Genomic DNA, 16612 nt, shown 5'->3' with positions numbered 1-16612 from the left:
AAATGTGCCTCCTTTTTGGAAAGCATCAGAATATAAAACATTTATGGAGTCCAGGAGAGTCCTAATAGAGTGTGTAATTACCTTTTTGTGTTCTAATTGGTATTAAAATACGATTTTCCAGTCTGAGCTTCGGGGAAAAACCGATGAGCAAAAAGAAAGAAATACTCTGAAGAGAAATGCAGGAAGTTTTGATCAAATTCAGCTTTCCTGTCCACTAAAAGCTTAATGGCATCCATCTTCTCGTAAAAATTAAATGGCACACATTTATTGGCGTACCACCCAAAATATGTTTCTGTTGTTTGAGTCCAAACATAATCAACTCCAGTTTCTTGTCCATTCCTCTTTAGGGTGATGTCGGGCTTACTGGTGAAGCGGGAGGTGCTGGACCCATAGGGGATAAGGTCAGTTTCACATGTCACATGTTGAAGTTCATCCTCTTCCTGTCTGTGATCAGAAAGATCATTGTGTTGGTTTGATTTTGAGTGACCTGCAGGTTCTGATCAGACCCTGGTTGTATCCCACAGGGACAGTTGGGACCTCTCGGTTTATCTGGTCGAGAAGGCCCTTGGGGAGCGCTTGGAGACAATGGTGAAAGAGGCCCGAAGGGGGAGAAGGGCAACATTGGACTAATGGTGAGAAAAGTTATACCATACTTGTGTGTTTGATATGAGTCTTTACTAAGATTAAATGACAAGCTGTTGGTTTTTATATTTACATTGGATGTGTTTAAGATAAGTCAAGTCAAATGATAAGTAAATGTGTCAGTGTTACAGTAATTGTCTCTCTTCCAAAAGGTTGGGGGTTCGATCCCCAGCTCCTGCTGTCATATGTCAAAGTGTCCTTGGGCGTGACCCTTAACCCTAAATTGTTCCCGCTGTCGCAGCAGCAGCATGTGATTGGTTATGAATGCATTAGTTAATACTGATGGACACAGCCTCTGCCATCAGTGTGTGAATGTGTAGGTGTGACCTGTGGTGTAAAATGCCCTTTGATTAGTCAGAAGACTAGAAAGTGATTAACAAGTTCAAGTCCATTTACCATTAAAATGCTTGTTATTATTATTATATCTTGATTTAGAAAACAGATGCATAAAATCTAGATTTATAAATCAATAACATTTTTCTCATCATGTAATCATTAGTCATGTATGAATTGTCTTAATGAAGACCAATTCATATTTCTAAAATCTGAGGACTTAACATTTTACCAGAATTCAAATCAATCAGAACCCTAGTTCTAGGACTAGTTCATTGATTTTGATTAATGAACAGCATAAATGGAATATGACCTGATTCATTAGACTGATTAAAAACTGTTTATCCTCCTGAACAGGGTGAACCAGGTCTGATGGGTGAAGTGGGACCTGCAGGTCTCTCAGGGTTACAGGTGAGTTTGTTACCAGTATGAGATTCACATTTATTGATTTCATCTGACAGTTGCAGTGTGTTTTACCTGTTTTCATGCATGTTCACACTGAATACAATATTTATTATTTTCTTTTTGTGTTTGTGAATATTTTAGGGAACCATTGGCCCCCGGGGACCCTCAGGGCCAGATGGACCTCAGGGCCAGAAGGTAACATTGACCAAGTAACAAGCTGCTGGAATGGGCTCACTGATGAATTTTATTTGAACAGAATCAAAATTTATTTTCAACCAATATATCACTTGTAGCTACATGTTTTCTTTATTTAAGTGATGCTATTTTTTTTGTTACATAAATCAGTTGTACCCACAGTGATAATCCACAGATGACACGTCACTTTCGGGTTAAATGTGCATTGTTTGTTTTGGTTTGAGAATGTCTGATGTGATTACTTACCTCAACAGTTTAAAGTCAGTGTTTCCCTTGTCGAATCTTTTCTAGCTTTTTAACTCATTTTAGTTTCAGAATGGATCCAAATGATTCTTATTGAATTTAGGAGGATTTTCCTGTTAGTCTACCGGCTAACTTTCTGACCGACAGCGACAAAATCATTTATATTATACTAACTTTTATGTTATCACTCTACATGAGTTCAGATCCCCCTCAGAGCCACTCTCTGCACAAGGTCATGACTGTGACATTGTCAGGTTGACGCCTGATTCAGGTTTTCATTGTGGACAAAATGACACAAAGTATAGGGGACTCATCAGTACTGGATCTCTGTAATCCCCAGTTAGAGAGGACCCCTGCCACACCAGGCACTTACTGTACTTCTCCATGATCACTTTTTCCTATCTTGAGTACATCACCTGCAGTGCTGTGTGAATCAAATCAGTGAAAGCATAAAGTTGTCTTCAGTTCAAGTCAAGAAAAGACATTAAAGATCTTTATCCATCTCACCAGGGGGAGTCAGGCCCTGCTGGAATTACTGGACCTCCAGGGTCAGAAGGCCCTCAGGTAAACTCTGATTCTATTAATGATTTTGTACAACATGATGTACGGTACAGCTGCATGAGGAAAGTCATCTCTTTGTTCTCTGTTTGTTTTGTTTGAAGGCAATATCTGGTGGAAGAGGTGTCAGAGGAGACACAGGGGGGCTGGGACCACCTGTACGTATCACAACACCACACTTCATTTAACACATCCTGCATTTGACAGTTGTCCTCCCCTTGTTGTAGTGGTTATACGACGTTAGCAGAATTCAGATTTTGTTTCAAATTCTGTTCCTGCAGTGCTGCTGTTCCTAATGTGATGTAATCTTTAAGTACATGCTTTCCCCTATATTCTGTTAAACTAGTTAATGAAGTGATCAGCTAGCTAATTACATTGTTAAAATTGATTAGTTAAAGTAATGTGGTGCACATCTTCTGAGTGAAAACAAAGTACACAAGGAGGTTTGTCTCATCAACAAAAAGATCTGTCACACTGCACCAGCTGTAGCTCAGTTTGGTTTGTAGTAATGCTAGTCTCTGGAAGATGACATTGTGACCGGTCTCCCATGTCGGTCCATTCTTAAAAATATTTGATAACTATTGGATGGATTTATTTTATTTTAAAGGGAACATGCAATTTATCAGCGTTCCAATAAAGATAATTAATCTGATGTGTTTTACAGAGAGTTAATAGCTCAAAGTGATGAGCTTCTATATAACCAGATGGACTCCTGGTCCTATTGAGTGCATGTCATTGCCCACTATCTGCCCACATGTCCTGTCTCTCTCAGGCTGTCCTGTTAAATAATGGAGAATCTAAATAATAATAATAAGAAGAAGAAAAATACCAGACTGCTGAACTCTCATCCGGGTAATTATTCTGAATAGTCTCAATCACTGCCTTGCAGGGTCCATTGGGACAAGTTGGACCTCAGGGAGATGAGGGAGCTAAAGGAGAACCAGGGCCCCAAGGAGAGAAGGGAGAGCCAGGAGATCCAGGTCCACAAGGGGAACAGGTTTGTGAGGTTTCCATCTTACATGTATCTATTATATGGCATTAATCCATCCTCAGTATATTATAAAGTGGAAGTCTGCATGTTTCTACCTTCTTCATTGGCACATGTGAATTTAAAAATGTGTATACACTGTGCAGAACAATCCATAAAACTAGCTCAATAATGTGAATTACATGTGCAGGGGGAAGACGGTCTGCCAGGAATCCAAGGTCCTTCTGCTCTACCAGGGTTAGAGGTGAAAACTAAACCACTACTAAGCACTTTCTATTTGTCCTATGAATTACATTTCTGAAGATTGCTTTTTATTCCTGCTACAGCTCCTTGAATAATTTATTTTGGACTTGTCCTCTTTTGCAGGGGCCTCCAGGAGAGATGGGACCCCAGGGTGCTGCAGGTCCCACAGGGGCTCCCGTAAGTCTAGCTGTGGATGATGAAATGATTTGCTTCCTGCTTTATAGATCATTTTAACTTTTGTTTGGTAGTAATTATTAATGTGGGGGGAAAAATCTGAATAATCCAAATGACAAACTCTGACCGCTTTGCAGGGGGCGTATGGAAGACCAGGACCTGAGGGGAAAGAGGGCACGAAAGGGGAGAAGGTAAGATTTTTATGAAGCAGAAGAATCTGCCTCATTAAAAGGTAGAGCATGTTACATAATCTAATAAATCATTGAAACATTTAGCAAAGTAAAGTCATAGTTTGGAAATGTTTTGTGTAGATACCAACACACCAGTCTGCAGGGCTCCCCGGCTTTTAAAGGGAATGATAGCTCACACTCTGAATGGTTTGAGTCATGTAACTCTCAAAGCACACTTATATGCAATCGAGATACTTAATCCGACCTCTTTGTGCCCACATTGTGTTCAGCATAACTAGAGAAATGTAGTCGTCCACAATCACTTTGCAACAAGTGCTTTTGACAGCATGCTTTACGTTGTCTAAATGGGGCCCAATATCTTAAAGGGGCTATATGTAACTTTCAAAAATACTGAGTTTGTAGCGATACTGCAGGCCGTTAGGTGAACTTCACCAGTAACCTGTTGCTCGCTCTCCCTCGCGTGCTCGTACGTACACAAAGGAGCATCATCATCAGCCGTGAAACAATGGATATTTACCGTCATAATGTTTCTAGAGGAGGTTAGTGGTCATAAACATGTGAAAGTCTGTGAAGGAGTCTGTGTGTCTGTAGTCATTTTCCATCCTACAAACGACAGTCTCTGCAGGCACTGACTGAGAGCAGGAGTGTGTGATCAGTTTGTCCGCCTTTGAGAGCTCCTAGGGCGGATAGAAGTGTATGGAAGACGGCCTCTGGCTGTGGAGGTGAAGACCGGGAGTGTGTGATGAGTTTGTACTGTTGATCTCTGTAAGCGGAGCGGAGTGAGGAGGACGTTGAGAACGCTCATAAAATGTCACTTCCTGGAGCTTTTGCAGAAAATACGACCCGGGGAAAAATTTTATACAGGTAACACAGATAGACAATGAACATCTACTTTTTCACATCAGTTAACCGATCGCTTATTAATGAGCGATAAAAAACGATTTATACATGTAAAAGTTACATATAGCCCCTTTAAACGTGAACTTATCAGTTACATTTCCTTTCCAGCAGGGGGCATCTCACTATATTTTTAACTCCTAGAATGAAGTTTGATCAGTGACAAAGATATCCATACGCCATTCAGATGTGTGAATGATTTATTCCTTTATTCCTCTTCTTTTTTTCTTTGGTTACAACATAACTGTGTCTTTATATGTCTCACTTCTGAAGTTAATGGTTTTACAAAAACCCAACAATCTCATTTGAAGTGACCAGTTTGTGTTTGACTTTTGAAGGGAGATGATGGAAAGAGTGGATCACCAGGGAGGACGGGTCACATTGGAAGGAGGGTAAAAGCTTTTAGTTCTCTTTAGTAGAAGCTTTGCAGGTGAAAAGTCACAAAATAATAAAAATCATGTTAATATCTGTGTTTTAATACTCATGCTGTTACATGTTTACAACTTACTTAGAGAGCCTTTGATTACCCTTGAAAACAGGACTGAGCTTTCCTGCAGATAATGTAGTGTAGTGCATGTGCATGGAATAAAAAGGGACATGGGCAGAAACAGCACTGTCTCTGTACTCATTCATACATTAATCATCAGATTGTCTCGTGTGTCACCTCTCATTGAAAAACATGACAAACTTATCCTCAGGGGAAACGGGGGAAGGCTGGAGTCAGAGGGACCAGGGGAGACAGAGGACCAAAGGTGGGATACATGAAAAGAGGCTTAAGGCTTTGTGCTCGTCAGGTTTCATTATGATGCAAGAGAAAAAAATATGTGTGTGTGTTTGATCTTTCAGGGTGAAAAGGGAGACACGGGACTAGTTGGCATCTCCGGGTGGCCAGGGCTCATCGTAAGTTATTTTATTTAGTCAATAAACATCCATTCAAATGTTCATACCTGAACATATCTGCACTTTAGCTCTAAGGTTGTCCATGCAGCAATCTATTTCATTGATTTTCTAGAGAAAGATCAATAACGTCATAATTTCAGGATTAAAGTAAGTTTAATTTGTCTTTGGTCTGATGTGCTTATTTTGATCGGACTATTATTTTTTGTCTCCAAGGGAACTCCCGGCTTACAGGGAGAGTCAGGGGATGGCGGTGAAAAGGGCAAAGAGGTAAAAAAGAACACATAAGCCTGACACAGATGAAAGAGAAGTTCACTCTGCTTGCCTCTGAATGTTTTTCATTATATATTTAAATGTACTTACAGGCTGTTTGCAAACAAAGGAAGAGGATGCACAAGTGTGTTCCTGAAGGATATCTTTTAATAAACTTGGATCAAATATACAGTGAAATATGAATAGAAAATTCTGAAGATAGCAAAAGGAGGAAATAATACAAAATGATTGCTTAATCGTGTATGATATAAAACACATATGGATATATAGTACCTATTTAATATGTTCATTCACATACACACACATCTGCATGTAGCTGCATGATGCCTCTGTGATGCTTACAGCAGGTCTCAGTTCAGACTGGTGCAGAACTTCTCAGCCTCACTGTTCTTTATATTTCTTATTGTTATGATCTTCTGTCTGAGTAAAGGTGCAGGTTTAAATGTTTTGTTTGTGTCTTCAGGGTGGGAAAGGAGACATGGGACTGCCTGGACCACCTGGAGCTGACGGCACAAAGGTAAGAGCTGTGAAGGCTTTCATGGTTTGCATTTTGTTAAAGGATAAAAATCAGGAGTGATCAAAAACATGAATAAAGACTATTCTATGAATATTACCCATCATCAGGATTTAACAAGAACATACTAATTCACTAGATAGGCCCCCTTTTATAGCATTGTTTCAACTCTGACAGCAGAGGCCTGTGCGGGAAGTCCTTCTTTCTAATTTATTTTCTGGTGTGTTTTTTTAATCCTGTTAAGAGTTCACCACTGGACTGAAATTCACTTTTATGATTCATTTTAGCTTCTAATCAAGAAAATATGTTAACATGAATCGAGAAAAAATGTTTCTATTGTTTTCATGAATCAGTAACTCCAATAAGGCCAATAATTACCTGGACATAAAAAAGTATGAATATTTGTATAAAATCAATTCATAACAAGTGCTATCTTAAGAAAAAATAATGTACTTTGAGGAAAGCGTTTGGCAACATTGTGCAAGTGATTGCAAATATCATGTTGAAAAGCTGCCTACTGTGCTGGCTTTGGAAAGCATGCTTATGTTAACATGTGTGTTTCTTTCAGTTTAGCTGTGAGTTAGTAGAAAAATGTTTTACATGTCTTAAAAAGACAACTCTTTCTTGTTCAGGGTATTCGTGGTTCTTTCGGGCTGCCAGGTCCACAAGGCCGCAAGGGAGAGCAGGTACACAAATTAATATGTCTTGTGTTTTTAAGCTTGAACTATTACTATTTTTTATATCATACATTAAACAATTATTCAAATGTCTGGATCCTTTTCTATTTCTAGGGAAACATTGGTTTTCCAGGACGGAGGGGAACACTGGGGATGCCAGGCCTGCCTGTAAGCGTCTCTGTTTGAGCTGGCTGTGTAACTCTTCTTTAGTGATAGATTGTTACAGGGTTTGTCTTTTATCTAGTTGTTTGTTTTTCTGCCTTCTTCTATAAAAATAACTTTTCTTCTTTGGTCTTCTTTGTATTTACGATTTACGATATTTTCATTTATTACTTTTTATCTGGAATGTTTTGTATTTTGAATTTTAAGTATTTCAGCTGCCACTCAGATTTTTTAATCCCATCCTATCTGAAAAAATGAAGACAGAACAACTGTAGAAAATGTGATGGAAATGTTTTTTTGTTTTTACATAATAACTCAAGTCCTTCCTGTAGAGCAAAGTTATCTGTTCTCCGGGTCCCAGACTGTTGAATCATTCACAGTTCAGCAGCATATAGTGATTTTATTCAACAGACTGTGTCTTGAGGGGAAAAAAATCTAATGACTAAGGTTATGAAATCTGTGAGTTATGGCTGATAGGGTTCTTAATGCAGCAGATAAAAGCACTCTGAAGCTCGTCGTTCATAAATCCACTTCACAGAATATAATCATACTAATGCCCTTTTCATCTCCTGTTCTCTGCTCTGTTTCAGGGTTTGTTTGGATTAAAGGTATGATATCATCATCTTGTCCTGACAGATCAAAGTCACGTCAGCTCTTTTTCTCACAGTTATCTCAATGAAATGCCCCACAGGATTCCTTTGCATTAAGATTGCTCTGCTTTGTCTTGATGGCACATATAATCATAAAGGCGTCACACTTTGGTGCTGGCGTCAGAATGTAATGGGATTTTGCAGCAGTTTTTTTCTCTATCCATATCAATGTGCTTTATAGAAAATGGTATGCAATTGAGATATAGAACAGTGCATGTATGTTCATGCTGTGCTTATCACATTCCTCCTCCCTGCAGGGTTTAAAAGGCTACCAAGGCTTGCCTGGTCTTCCTGGCAGGAGGGGGCTCCCGGTGAGTACCAAAGAGTAACACTCCAGGGGATTAATGAGAAAACATGAGTATAAATAACTATGAAGCTCTTAAAGTGTGCCACATGTTTATATTTGTGCTGCGTGTAACTGATGTGGGAATCTTCTTTGTGTTTTAGGGTCCACCCGGGGTCCCTGGACCCCCAGGAGAGTCACTGAACTTGACTTTGTCTCAAATCAAGGTACGTTATTTATTTCTTCATTGTCATTGGAAAGCATCATGTACAACCATAAACATATTTACCATGGAGGTATTTGAAGTAAGTCTGTTTGAACAGACATGAACTAAACTGATATATCTTAAACTGACTTTTTCACTCATGGTTGTTTGTGTGTTTTTATTCTCTCTCCTTGTCTAGGACCTGATGTATGTGTCCGATAAGCCCAACTATCCTCTGATCCAGACTCTGGTGGACTCTCTGCAGCAGGAGCTTCGGCTGCTGTTGGATCCTCCTGATGGCAGTAAGGAGCATCCTGCAACCACCTGTCTGGAGCTCTGGCTCTGTCACCCGGACTACAGCAGCGGTCAGTTACTGACAATTATAAGTTAAAAACTCATCCATACTGAAGGAAGATGGAAATCAAAGAGCGAGCATACACCATGCTTACAGAGTTTTGTCTTTAAAATGTTTTTTATTTTATTTATTTATCCTTTATTTTAGCAGGGAGGACCCACTGAGACCGAGGTCTCTTTTCCAGGGGTGCCCTGCAGCAATACAAAAATAGAAACAGCACAAATATAAACATATTAACAGTTAACAATAATAGCATCTAGACACTGAAACACATATTCATACATGCAAACCATGTCCATTTAAATGACTTCACATTGTGAAACAGTTACAATTTCCTTACTGAGGTAGTTTGGATACTAGATCTTTATAAACGCTGTATGAAACAAGAGGGGGAACTTAGCTCTCCTCTGAAGGTCATTCCACATAATGGGTGCAGCAACACTAAAGGCAGTCTTTCCCCATTCAGTTCTAAACCTCAGTGTTTTCAAAGTGATCCAGTTTTGAGACCTGTTTGAATGGCTCATCATACATCATTCTAGCTGTCATATCTCATATCAAGCAGTTTGAGAACTTTTCAGATTGTATGTAGCATATCAAACTTATCAAATATTGATATTAAAAGCTTCAAGTATAAACTCTCCTTTAACTTCTAAATACGTTTAGTGGTTACAAACAGAGACATGTACAAACACTAGCTGGTAACTGACAGCTCAGTGTTTAGTTTAAAACATCAACAATGTATTATGAGTCATGTTTTATTGTGCATGTACCCTCAGTTACTTTGGATTGTCCTCTTTGTATTTTAGTATTCAGTGCTTTTAGTTCTAATATTCAAACTAACAAGATACTTTTAATAATCCAAATATTTATTTAATTGTGCTTTCACTAGCGAGGATCACGCCACAACCATGTGCCTTTTAGATATTTAATGATGGATAACCTGAATGATGAGACAGATGAATGTATGTTAAGGTAATGATTATGATGGAAGAGGAGGTTGTCAGTTGGCTGGTCTGGAAGGATGGACTGACTGCAGGGGAGAGCGAGACTCAGGATGGAGGTTCAGTATCAAACGTAATTCTACCCGAGCTGATCACAGCCCAGACTGTGTCCAGAATTAGACGAACGAGATGAAGGGATGAGGAGCGAGGGTGAATGGATGAGAGGAAGGGAAGGAGGGTGAATGGATGAGAGGAAGGGATGAGGAGGGAGGGTGAATGGATGAGAGGGAGGGTGGGTTGAAGAACTGAGACAGCTCAGGATAAGTAGGCTTGTCAGGTGATTGAAGGTGTGGTTTGGGCGTTAATATTTTAACTTCATTAAACAGCCATGTTCATAAAAACTCTATTTCTGTTTGAAACATACCAGCCATTTATGATTACAGCAAAACCAGAATGTCTTTGATATGTCTTTACATTTTTAATGCCCATGGACAATGAAGCTGTAGCTTCTTTAATGTTTTACTATTATCTTCATGGTATGTTTTTTTTATTTGCCTTCTTTCCTCTCAGTTTTTTCTATGTCATATTATGATATAAAATCCTCAGATGCCTTTATTTCTGAAACAACAGTGTAATGTATGTACTTGTCTGTGTGATTTATGTGTGATTGTCTATTGAGTGAGAATAAGAGCCCTCCTTTAATGTCCATGTTGATTGTATCTCTATGGACTCAGCGGTGTAAAGCTGAACTGTCTCAGGGGCACTGTGAAGGTTTATGGCCACTTAGCTGGGCTGGTGTCAAATGTTAATCAGTGCTGAACAACAGCAGACAATAAAACGAGATGTTTTTATTTTCTCACAGTCATTTGTAATCACATGGATAGATGGCTCCCTTCTGAAAATAACAGTTTATTCTATTAGTATCTTACAGTCGTTTTTTTATTGGCTGATTTGTGAGAATTCCTCTCAATACCTGATGAAGAGTTGATTCATATACACTTGAATCAACTCTTGGATATACGTTTTTCTTAGTCCTTCAGTGTACTCAGCAGTTGATAGTATGATCACCACTTTGTAGTTCTCTATTACTCTGTGTTGTGTCTATACTTAAATAGTGCTGGACAGCCTCTCCTCCAGTATTTCTGTGGTCTATTTGTAAATGTTGATCTCAACACTTTCGTCCCTGCCGACCTCATCGAGCTCTCGCTATCTTTTCTCTGCAGGAATGTTTTACATTGACCCAAACCAGGGCAGCCCAGCCGACGCTCTGCTGGCTTACTGCAGCTTCTCCTCCACATCAAAACAGACCTGCCTTCATCCTCGAGACTCACAGGTATGAAGACATCAGCAGAGAAAGGGGACAGGAACCCCCCCCCCATCAATGATGTACCCGCTAACTAAAAATAGCATGACCTGAATCTCAGTTTGGTGAATGGCAGTCAGCTGAGTGTGAGGACGGCCTCTTTGAAGATATGATTGTAATAGTTAGAGCCTCATTTGTGCTTTATCAGTCACTAGATAAATAGATTCACTGTCTAAGAAATTATGTGTCTACCACTAACACAGATACACACAGCTGCACACACACACACATTTGCGCGTTTCTTCTCAACCATTTTCACAACAAATAAAAATGTTATGTAGAAATTATTTCTTTGGCCTTAAAGTAAATAAACTAAATAAGAAACTAAATCTGACAAACTCTGAATACCTTACACTGACGGAGCTCTGTTACTTCAGTCCAGGGACCGTTTTATCCAATCAGGTGCATTCATTGAGGCCACGTCATCGCGTAACCTACTGCGAAAAAAGAACAAAATAAAAACATCAAGCGGAGAATTGAGTGCTCTGGCATGATCCCTAGCGTCTCCGCATGAAGCTGTGGAGCATTACAGTTAGGAGTCTTTTTTTTTTATTCATTTCAAATGATATTTAGTTTATTTCCTCTTTATATTTGAAATGTGAATCATTCTCTCTCAGTGAGCTTCTTCTTTATGAAGCTGGGTTTAAAGGTAGATTTGGTAGTTTTTAAGTAATAGAAACACAATGTCCCTTTTTACAAATGAAAACAATAACACAAACAAAAAAACACACTGCCGATAGTCAGCTCACAAACCTTTCAACTATTCTCTAATTGTTGTACTGTAACAGTATGTTTAAGAAATCCTTTTCTTGTGTTTGCCATTGTTTAAAAAAAGACAAAGTCTAGCTTCAACATCATTTAGACAGAGATAGAGAGCATAGGGACTGAGTAGATAATACATTGAAATGAGAAAGAGGCTTTTCACCTATTTAAAAAGTTATAGTACTATTGTTGTAAACTCAAGGAAGAATTAAGTTTGAATATACCAAAACATGGAAAAGAGGTAAAATCACGACCATGACTTTTCACTTAAGTTTATTTGTATAAATGAAGTAATGCTGATTTAGTTAGTGACTGTCTTTTTTCTGTTTTTCTCTGTATAAGTTCTAACAGAAGAAAGTAATCAACAAGGTTAGCTTTGCATGAATAACGAGGCCTCCCTGTGGAAAGGAGCAGAACAATGTGGCTAAATAAGGCACAACATTCATCCAAAGCAAATCAGCACAATCAGGACACAGATTTATTCTCTCATTACTCTGAACTGCAGTCTGAATAAAAACAAGCCCGCTCTCTCTCTCACCTCACACTTCACAACACGTAGCAGACTAAAGAATATGTGAACTGGTCCTGGGCAGCGTGAAGTGAATGCATCGCTCAGCCCGGTATCCAATTTACCTTTTGGTTCATGCTTGAGCTGAATGCTAATCCAGAGTTCATCAGCACAGCTGTCTGGACATCGCTGACCTTCACAAGTCTCTTTTATGAAAGCACTTGCATGGACTTGTATTCAGATTTTCAATTTTGTTCCTTTGCAGTTGCCAATGAAAGCCTGGATGGAAGAGTTCACTGATGAGGGAAGTTTTCAGTGGCTCAGCAGGCTGGAGCAAGGGTTTCAGGTGAGCCATCGTTCTGAAAGGAGCAATAAAAACAGATGTTAAACCCACATATTAGATGTTATCTCAAACTTAGATGTAGAATATTAATCACAAGAGCTTTCATTAGACGTTTAGGAGCAGAAGAAATCTGCAGCACATATATCCCTAACATACTGAGACTGTAAATGTACCATTAAAACATTAAGCTAAAAAACATTCATAACTTTAAGACACCCTTTTTATTCCTTTTTTATTTGTTGTAAATCTGAATCATCACGAAGCAGCTGATACATGACTTTCTCATTTTGTTATTAGTTTTTCTATCCCGGTGCTAATGTGGTCCAGATGCGTTTCCTGAGGCTGCACAGTCGCTCTGCCGTCCAGAAGGTGACTTACTCCTGCCATCCAGGACACAGACTGGGCGGGACGGATCGAGACATCAAATTCCTCACTGACACAAGGAAGCAAAGTTACCTCGGCGCACTTAAAGATTGTGTGGTATGTAGAAAGTTTTCTTCATAGTTTCTCTTTAGCAGATAAAGGGAGTAGGGGTCATGCTGCTGCTGTTGTTGTGATCATTTTTGTAGAGGTATAATCTTGGCTGGCAAAGGAATTGTCTGAAACATTTAACCCATTGAAACTTCTTCAAAGTAAATCTTTTCATATCTTTAAGGAATAAACAGTGTTTGCACAAGGTTAAGCCTTTAAACCACAGATACACCAAGCAGACATCAAAGAATAAGTGGTGTTCAAGTTAAAAACTTAACATTTCTTGTCTTGGCAGAAAGGTTGACTCCGAATACAACCTGAAGACTTTAGTTGAAAGCTAGCTGAAAGTCCTGCGCCTGCTTTAGAGGACATAACTCTCCTTACCAGCAGGTAGCGATAGATCGTATTTATCATTCTAAAAGGGAAACTTGGAAATCATTTGACTGCAGATAGGTTGTCATGATAAAGCAGCTTCTAACTACAGTTTTGAACCACGCAGAGGATTTCATAAAAAGAATCCTGCTTATCAAACAACATGTTGTTATAAGGGTGCATTTCCCTGCTCTCACACACCTCGTCATTAAGCTTAACAGCCAATCAGATTGATTAATTTTGCTCAATTGTCCAAAAAACTCCATATCGGTGCCAAATGTTGTACCAAAGAACATCTGAAAATGAGAGCCATCAGTGCTAACAGATTGCCTGACATTGGCAGATGTCCGACTGCTGGCTTGCTGTGTCGGGGCCAATTCTAGTGATTACTTAGAAGTGTAGAGCTCATTGTTTCTTTAACATTGGATTGAAGAACTTAACATCCAAGGAGCTGGTGTAAATTGACTAGGAAAGCTATCATTTCAAGGTCAAGGTATCATTATTGGAGTGAGCCTTGAAAATCTTGGATGGAAACACAGGAAAAGTATCTGCTCTCCTGGAAAAAGAGGGAAAGTAGGTAGTTGAAGCCATGGTTGATACAAAACTGAAAGAAAATATATTTCCATAAAGGAACTGATGAGTCACAGGGATTCAATGTAAAGAATATGTTTTCTGTTTCCTGTGTGTCAGCCTGGAGAGGGGAGCCCTTCCGGACCCCGGGAGTCTGTGTTTGAGTTTGAGGACCTGCAGCTGCTCCCACTGAGAGACGTGGCCGTGATGGAAGGTGGAAACTTCACACACCCGTTTGGCATCACTATTGGACCTGTGTGTTTTAGCTAGATATGTTATTTAGCTGTGCTGTTCTGCAGGGACTCACAGGTCCAGGACAGAAACTTGGGTCCAAAGCCTGGACATCAAGAGGACAGCTGGAACATCTGTTTTTCCAATTTCTGAAGATGCCCCTTTTCCTCTCATTTTTGGGGAAGTTTCCTTCAAGTTGAGTGACTTTGTTTTTTATGAATTTGAGAGGACACAAGCGTCTCCAGGCTTTTCTCACAGAGACGTAAAGTTTGTTTACAGAGACATTTATCTTGTATTGAATAATTTAAAAATGGTTGTTTTTTTGTTCTTTTATATACAATGTATTTTATGTGTTTTTTTAACTTTATTTTGGACTTCTGTTATAACTTTCCCAGTGTGTATATAAAAGTTAGACACCCTAACTGACCTCTTAACAATGTGTTTTTTTAATGGAGACACAGCTAGTGTTGTCTCATTGGCGGTATATGACCAGGCCAGTGAAGTGAACGACTTCTTTACTGTTAGTGAACTCAGATGTGTCACTGCTCTCATGGTGCTAGTCCATTTTTCCTTAAATCCCGGGAAAGAATAGTAAAGGACAGTCATTTTGTATCATGCAAATTCATGCAGTTTGTTGTCACTTTTTTTAAAATACAGGAACATTTTTTGTTTTTTATGTTTTGTTTTCTGTTTTATTTTTACATTTCATATATATATATATTTTACATCTCAGGTATGATACATTAGTGATAAACTCATGGGTCATTATTCTGCTGTTTTTGCAGTTTTTTGGAGGTCTTTTTTATTGAATTAAAAAGAGACTTGATAAATATTAGGATCAGAAATTTTGAATGTTTAAGAACGACAAAAATCACCAATGAGTTAGTTTTACCAACAAGTATGACGTGTATATCTGAAGCCTCCTATATCTTTTCTCCATACCAAAGACTGACTTTGTTGTCAAAGAATTGTAAAACAGACTTTCATTACACACAATTTGGTTTGTTTTAGTGTAAAGACACTATCCTCTTACTATAAATACGGGTTACTGTACATGTAAAACACCAATCATGTATTAATCCACAGCTGAAAATAGTCACTAACAAATGTGCTTACAACTCCTGAGTCCTGTTTCACAATCGTTTGCTTCTACGACAAATGTTTTGAGAAAGGACTGCGCATTTATCCGAACACATTAAGTTACTAAAAGTATGAAATCCTGAGTTTAAAAAATGGGGGGGAGGATATGAAATGCCCATGTTGTATTGGTTGTACTGTATTGCTTCAATATCTTCCTGTGCAGGAGCTGCAGCTGTTACTTAGCTGTGTAGCGTGCTCAATGTTTGGAAAACCAAAGACAGAAGTTTGGCATCCAGAGCTTACAGGTGCACATATTTCATCACGTTCAATTTCTTTGACTGGACACTAAAGGTCATGAACAAGTTTGGATAAGCCCTGCAGAGTTTCCTTGGACCCCTGGTGGAAAAAAAACAACCTATGCTCCCCCCCGCTTAGCTTTGAGTTACTCCTGTCAACCTGAATTTCTTCTTCATTCAATCTAAAAAGGGCTTGGTTCAAGAGAAAAGAAGTAAGCCTTGTAGTTCTTCAGCAGTCAGTCAGCATCTGTTGTTTGTGCCCAGATGCAATCAGCAGTGACTGATGAGCAGTGTGCTGTACACTCTGCAGGTAGTAGGGAATCATAAGACTGAGATCTCAGGGAGTTTGTGATGAGAGTATAGTCTTACTGCTCAGCCACAACAGCAGCTTTGCAGTTCGAAAACCAACACTTCATTTCTTAGATAAACTACATACACTAAGCTATACAGAACCACATGGCCTGAAAGTTTATCATACCGGTGCTACATAACAGGGAATAAATGTACATAATCCTCAACTCAACTGGAAAAGCTGTGTTTAAAGTTCTGTATCTAGACCACAGGTTTGCAATTCTGGCTTTTACACAGAAGCAATATATCATGTTTTCTTCTTTCTCTGATTATCATTCCATTGTATTGCCTTAGCTGGCTGAGACAGATTATTGTTCATGTGTTTTGTAAAAGTCTCTTTTTTATATGAAATGACATGCTGGACATATGTCTTGTGTGATCCCTCCATCAACTAATTCAACAATTGTGTTGGCTTAATTAAAAAGAGGTACATAATTAA

The 16612-nt window shown here is 38.9% G+C and overlaps 1 protein-coding gene across 2 annotated transcripts in view; it reads left to right on the top strand.

The window, feature by feature from the left end:
• si:ch211-196i2.1 (collagen alpha-1(II) chain) overlaps positions 1-16612 on the top strand; it is a 93063-nt gene extending 76451 nt beyond the window's left edge. For both annotated transcript variants that reach the window (XM_029277767.2, XM_065965762.1), the window contains 25 exons: positions 348-401; positions 525-632; positions 1333-1386; positions 1522-1575; positions 2329-2382; positions 2481-2534; positions 3266-3373; positions 3555-3608; positions 3731-3784; positions 3919-3972; positions 5208-5261; positions 5568-5621; positions 5716-5769; positions 5983-6036; positions 6503-6556; positions 7186-7239; positions 7345-7398; positions 7983-8000; positions 8300-8353; positions 8490-8552; positions 8730-8895; positions 11050-11159; positions 12725-12805; positions 13100-13282; positions 14336-16612. In XM_029277767.2, the coding sequence (XP_029133600.2) occupies positions 348-401; positions 525-632; positions 1333-1386; positions 1522-1575; positions 2329-2382; positions 2481-2534; positions 3266-3373; positions 3555-3608; positions 3731-3784; positions 3919-3972; positions 5208-5261; positions 5568-5621; positions 5716-5769; positions 5983-6036; positions 6503-6556; positions 7186-7239; positions 7345-7398; positions 7983-8000; positions 8300-8353; positions 8490-8552; positions 8730-8895; positions 11050-11159; positions 12725-12805; positions 13100-13282; positions 14336-14485 (1851 nt within the window). In that variant the 3' untranslated portion in view covers positions 14486-16612. The remainder of the gene's footprint in view (positions 1-347; positions 402-524; positions 633-1332; positions 1387-1521; positions 1576-2328; positions 2383-2480; positions 2535-3265; positions 3374-3554; positions 3609-3730; positions 3785-3918; positions 3973-5207; positions 5262-5567; positions 5622-5715; positions 5770-5982; positions 6037-6502; positions 6557-7185; positions 7240-7344; positions 7399-7982; positions 8001-8299; positions 8354-8489; positions 8553-8729; positions 8896-11049; positions 11160-12724; positions 12806-13099; positions 13283-14335) is intronic.

The sequence above is a fragment of the Labrus bergylta genome, chromosome 17, assembly GCF_963930695.1.
Source record: "Labrus bergylta chromosome 17, fLabBer1.1, whole genome shotgun sequence".
Classification (NCBI taxonomy): domain Eukaryota; kingdom Metazoa; phylum Chordata; class Actinopteri; order Labriformes; family Labridae; genus Labrus; species Labrus bergylta.
This window is presented reverse-complemented; position numbering and strand designations above follow the sequence as displayed.